Below are 4,878 nucleotides of genomic sequence, written 5' to 3' on the forward strand. Positions count from 1 at the left end.
TCTGAGTGCGAAGATTGCATCGGTGCAGCCTCTCCTTCCGGGAAGCCAAACTGAGCTTCACTGAGCAAAGGGTCTACAATTGCTCTTGTGCGTTGCTCCAGTATTTTTGCGAATATTTTCCCCGTGTGACTAATGAGTGAGATGCCTCTGTATGTGCTGCATTCTTTCTTGTCCCCTTTCTTCTTCCATATCGGAATCACAACTGATTTCCTCCAGTCCTCCGGCACACACTGCTCCACCCAAACTTTCTGGAAGATATTGGTTAGCCATCTGATGCCAGTCTCGCCACACGCTGTGATGGCCTCTACAGGAATCCCGTCGACCCCCGCCGCCTTATTCTTTGGACTGGTCTTCACTGCTCTCCGCACTTCTTCCTCTAGTATGTTGGGTTCCGTGTGCTCTGGGTAGCTGGGATTGAACCTGATGTGACTACTGTTCTCATCGACTGGGTTGAGGAGATCTCTGAAGTATTGTTCCCATCGCTGTTTAATCTTATCCTCCTCATATATGGGGTTTCCATCCTGGTCGTTTATCACAGGGGTTGGGTTGTAGGGTTCGTCCCTGAGTCTCATGGCTTTGACACTCCTGTAAAACTCCCGTGGTGACCGTTTGCAGAGCTCACTCAGTTCCTGTCCGTAGGTCTTCCACGAGGCGTCCTTTGCATGTTTCACCTCTCTCTTGCTCTTCCTTCTGGCTAGTCTGTATTTCACATAGTCTTCTTGTGTCTGTGATTTCACCCATACTTTGTAGAGTCTCTTCTTTTCCCGTACTGCCTCTTTTACCTCGTCATTCCACCACTTGGTGGCTTTCCTCTGACCTTTTCCATGTCTCTTCTTCCCGCATGTGTTCTTCAGGCAGTCTAGGAGTGTGTCTCTAAAGATGCACCATGTTTCTTCTGCACTCTTGTCTCGTGTGTCTTCTTGCTCTAGTCTCTCTGTGATTTTCCGTTTTATCTCTTCTTGTATGTCCATGTTCTTCCTGAGTTTGTTTAGGTTGATTTGTGGCTCGTGTGTCAGCTTTCGTCTACGGTTCCAGTTTGTCTTCCCTGTCATACTCATCAGCACTGGCCTGTGGTCTGTGTCCAGCCCGGCGTTTGGTACCGCCCGTGCATCTTGGACAGTGGTTATCCTGGATGCCTTGGTGAGGATGAAGTCTATCTGAGATGAGACTGTCATGTCACTCCACCGGTACCAGGTCTGGGTGTGGCTGGGCCGATGTTGATAGAGTGTGTTGGTGATTACCAGATCGAACTCTGCACACAGGCTCAGGAGTTGGTGTCCATTATAGTTGCACTCTGTGCCTCTGTCACTGTGGGGGCCGAGATATGCTGTCCATGGGTCTCTCCTTCTTCCAACTCTTCCATTGAAGTCTCCCATGACAACTATTTCCTCCTCATCAGCCACTAGAGAGATACTGTCAGAGAGTTGTTCGAAGAACCTGTCCTTTTCTTCCTCTGTGTAGGAGTCATTGCAAGGTGCATACACTTGGAAGTAATTAGTTGTGTTGTCCTTATCCCTGATCGTGATCTTGATGATCCTCTCTGAGATGCAGACTGTGTCTGTAAGGTTCTTTGCTGTGTCGGGGTGTAGGATGAAGCCTACTCCATGGGTTGCCCTTTGGTTCTGCTCCACTCCACTCCACACTAGGACGTAGTTGAGGTGGATTTCCTTGCATCCTTTCCCCTTCCTTCTGCTGTCAGATATACCCATGACTGAGATGTTTCGTCTCTCCATAAACTCTACAATCTCAGGTTCCTTGTCCCTAAGACCACATACATTCCATGTTCCTAACTTCGTCAAAGCCTGTCCGTTCCGGGTCTTTCCATTTTGATCCGTCCGATTACATCTCCTTTTGTTTCTTCGAGCAATATTATCCACTGCCGGCTTGCTGGGCCTGTCGCAGCTTCACCAGAGCCCCGTTAGCCAGGGTTGGTGTGCCGATGGTGTGGGCTATCCAGACTCCATCTGTTACCGTCTCCCACGACGAGGACGAGGGGTTGGACTTTGGGAGACATCCCTTGTTCATACCTGTTTCAAATCAGTTATGCAGGATACAGAATAAGATATGATATCACGAACTCGTAATCAAAGAAGTAGACCAATCGTAGACAGCCCCATAGACCAGTTAAGAACAAGAGTCTGAATACTCAAACCTGCATGAAATATTTTGTTTTGTGATGGTGCGTATGGTGTGTTGTGGGGTTGATATGGTTTGACGCAAAATTATTCCATCATTGTTTTTATTTATCTACCTATGGTAAACGGTGAGATCCAAAACTACATCTTTCTAGGCTAAGTGTCCTCGCCATTTCATTTTTATTTCCTATTGTTATACCTGCATCTGTCACATATCTCAATGTGTATAAAGGTCCACACCATACAGAGGTGACAGGGGTGGTCACAGTTACTCTTTTTACTAGTTGTTGATCTGTGCAGCCACCGGCTTCACCTTTTACATTTTCTGTTGGGACACCAAGCAGATGTAGGTGGGGAACATTGTGACTAAACTGGCTCTGCAGCTCCAGGGCATGCTGCAAGGAGGCCCAAACTAATACCGCTTCCAACTTACATTGACAGGTATATGCGTCCCCAAAAAATCAAGACCACAGCATGTCCATGCCCAAACCAATAAAATAAAACGGCCCGCCAAGTGTCAAGTTCAAACAAAAATCAAACTTGAGCGTCAAGCAACCACCACCAACCCATTTACTAAATATCATTGCGATCGCAAGTCTCGTTCTGAAGATACAGCGCCGGAAACGTCCCTTCCACACACAAAGGGCTACCTGCAGTGTCAAGTTCAAACATTAGGAGGCTTTAAATCAAACTTGAGTGTCAGGCAACCACCCCCAACCCATGTATCAAATATCATTGCAATCACACATTCTGTTGTGGAGATATAACACTGGAAACACCCTTCCACACACTCCCATGCTAGTGAAAACTCAAAACAGATGTCACAGCTGTCTCCAAGGAGGTTGAGAGAGAGGAAGGCCAGACCACTCCATATCAAGAAAATGGTTGTAAATATTTTTTAAACGAACCACAAAACAGCAGCAAACTTCTAATGTGCGCTATATATAGCACAATGGCTCACACATTCCATAGCAAACGTGATCGCAATCCATCCAGAGGATCTAAAGATATCGGTCCGGAATCACAAAGATCCCTACCAGAATCAATACCTGCATTTTCATGCAGGTAAAAAAATGGAAGAAGCGAACACATGGCGTCAGCGGTAAAACAATGTTGACTGGTTATTTTGTTTTTCAGAAATGTATAATCCAAGATTACACAGTTGCATGCTTATGTATGATTTGTTTTGAAAAATTTAAGATATATATTTTCTCCCAAGCAGACCTTTCAATTAGAACAGTTTCGGTAACGGACAGTGCAATGGTCATTAACCCATTTGATTATCTTAAAAAATGGCACGCTTAAAGATGTAATTAGATACGTGCTGAACTAAGCTTGGTCAAACGCTGCTTAATTGATGATAAAAAAAGTCGCTTCCATTCATTTTAGAAAAAAATGGGGAAATGTTTTGCATTTACTGGCAAATAATAGCTTTGTAGGCTTGTGTTTAGTAATCATCTGTATGCACAATTCATATGTTTATAATCTAATTTCTTTGCATACTCTGCATGTGTCTAACACTGTATCATTCTCACATTTCACTTGCTCCAGTGACGCCTCCCCCCGAGGACTTCCAGGTGGTGAGCATCACAGAAACGTCCGTTCGGGTTTCCTGGAGGAAGCAGAGGACCGACTCCCTCGCTATTGGCCACAGGATATGGATCGCGCGGATGGATACTGGTGAGATCGTGGTGACACGATACGTACCGACCAGTTCAACTGATGTAACATTCAACGACCTACGTCCAGCCGTGGAATATGTCATATCGGCCACAAGCATCAACAGGTACAACGAAGGACCGGAAGTGACAATTACAGCTGCGACAAGTAAGGAAATGTTTCACTGCACCTCCAAGCAGGGTCTTGTACATAAACTAGAGAAAATCAAACAAGTGCATTTCATTGTGATATTATATATTACAGATTCCAGTTGTAGGATTTTGGGCCGCGTAGATATATAGTAGTGCCGGTAAAAATTCCGCTCACTTCTATTTCCACGTATCTAATGACGCAACCTCTGCTTGGAAAATAGCAATTCAAGGTTCAAGTAATGGCGTACGGGTAAATTTTAAATCTTTTAACTTGTCTTTTGTCTTTTTTTACCATTGCTGCAATACTATTTTTTCTCTGCTAAACGATATATTTTCTTTTTTATCATAGGAACTGACCCTCCGATAGGATTAGGTGTGGACGACTGGACAACCGACACTATTTCCATCTCATGGCTACCACCAAAAGCCGTGCTTACCGCATACAACATAACCTACACCGGCGATGGAAGGAGTACTTCCATACAGAAGTCAGGAGACGTGGACAGATGTGAGTTGACAGGTCTGGTCCCTGGTACTCGGTATGACATCGGTGTGGTAGCCGTGAGCAGGCTGGGGAGGAGCATCACCGTCAGTACAGCAGCTGTCACAGGTTAGTAGGTGTGGCGGTCACATCGGAAGGAGAGTCTATAAAAGACGTTCAGGGTTGGTATACATCGTGCAGATTGTAGCGATTTGATTGTTCGGTACAAACTGTAAGACATGAGTGTATAAGTATACACACACAAACACAGATACACGCACACAGATACTATTAGACAGTGTACACACACAGAGAGATACACACACATACGCACACACACACAGATACACACACACACACACAGATACACACACAGAGACACATTCATGTACACACACACACACAGACACATTCATGTACACACACACACACAAACATTCATGTACACACA

At 45.1% G+C, this 4,878-nt stretch overlaps 2 protein-coding genes across 2 annotated transcripts in view; one reads left to right on the forward strand and one right to left on the reverse strand.

The window, feature by feature from the left end:
• LOC118408089 overlaps positions 1-1,709 on the reverse strand; it is a 3,219-nt gene extending 1,510 nt beyond the window's left edge. Inside the window, exon 1 of the mRNA XM_035808713.1 lies at positions 146-1,709. Within this exon, the coding sequence (XP_035664606.1) occupies positions 146-1,709 (1,564 nt within the window). The remainder of the gene's footprint in view (positions 1-145) is intronic.
• Positions 1,710-3,087: 1,378 nt separating this feature from the next.
• LOC118408090 (fibronectin-like) lies at positions 3,088-4,561 on the forward strand. Its single transcript, XM_035808714.1, has 3 exons — positions 3,088-3,112; positions 3,687-3,962; positions 4,296-4,561. Exons 1-3 carry the CDS (start codon positions 3,088-3,090, stop codon positions 4,559-4,561), a joined length of 567 nt encoding a protein of 188 aa, XP_035664607.1.
• The last annotated feature ends 317 nt before the right edge of the window (positions 4,562-4,878 follow it).

Source organism: Branchiostoma floridae, unplaced genomic scaffold (genome assembly GCF_000003815.2).
Source record: "Branchiostoma floridae strain S238N-H82 unplaced genomic scaffold, Bfl_VNyyK Sc7u5tJ_1555, whole genome shotgun sequence".
NCBI classification, from domain to species: Eukaryota; Metazoa; Chordata; class Leptocardii; order Amphioxiformes; family Branchiostomatidae; genus Branchiostoma; species Branchiostoma floridae.

Excerpts from the sequence above, each read along its gene's own strand:
- LOC118408090 (XM_035808714.1), top strand. The coding sequence starts at position 3,088 with ATGGCTCACACATTCCATAGCAAAC. Across the intron at positions 3,113-3,686 it reads TCACACATTCCATAGCAAAC|TGACGCCTCCCCCCGAGGAC; the intron begins GTGATCGCAATC and ends CACTTGCTCCAG. Across the intron at positions 3,963-4,295 it reads GACAATTACAGCTGCGACAA|GAACTGACCCTCCGATAGGA; the intron begins GTAAGGAAATGT and ends TTTTTATCATAG.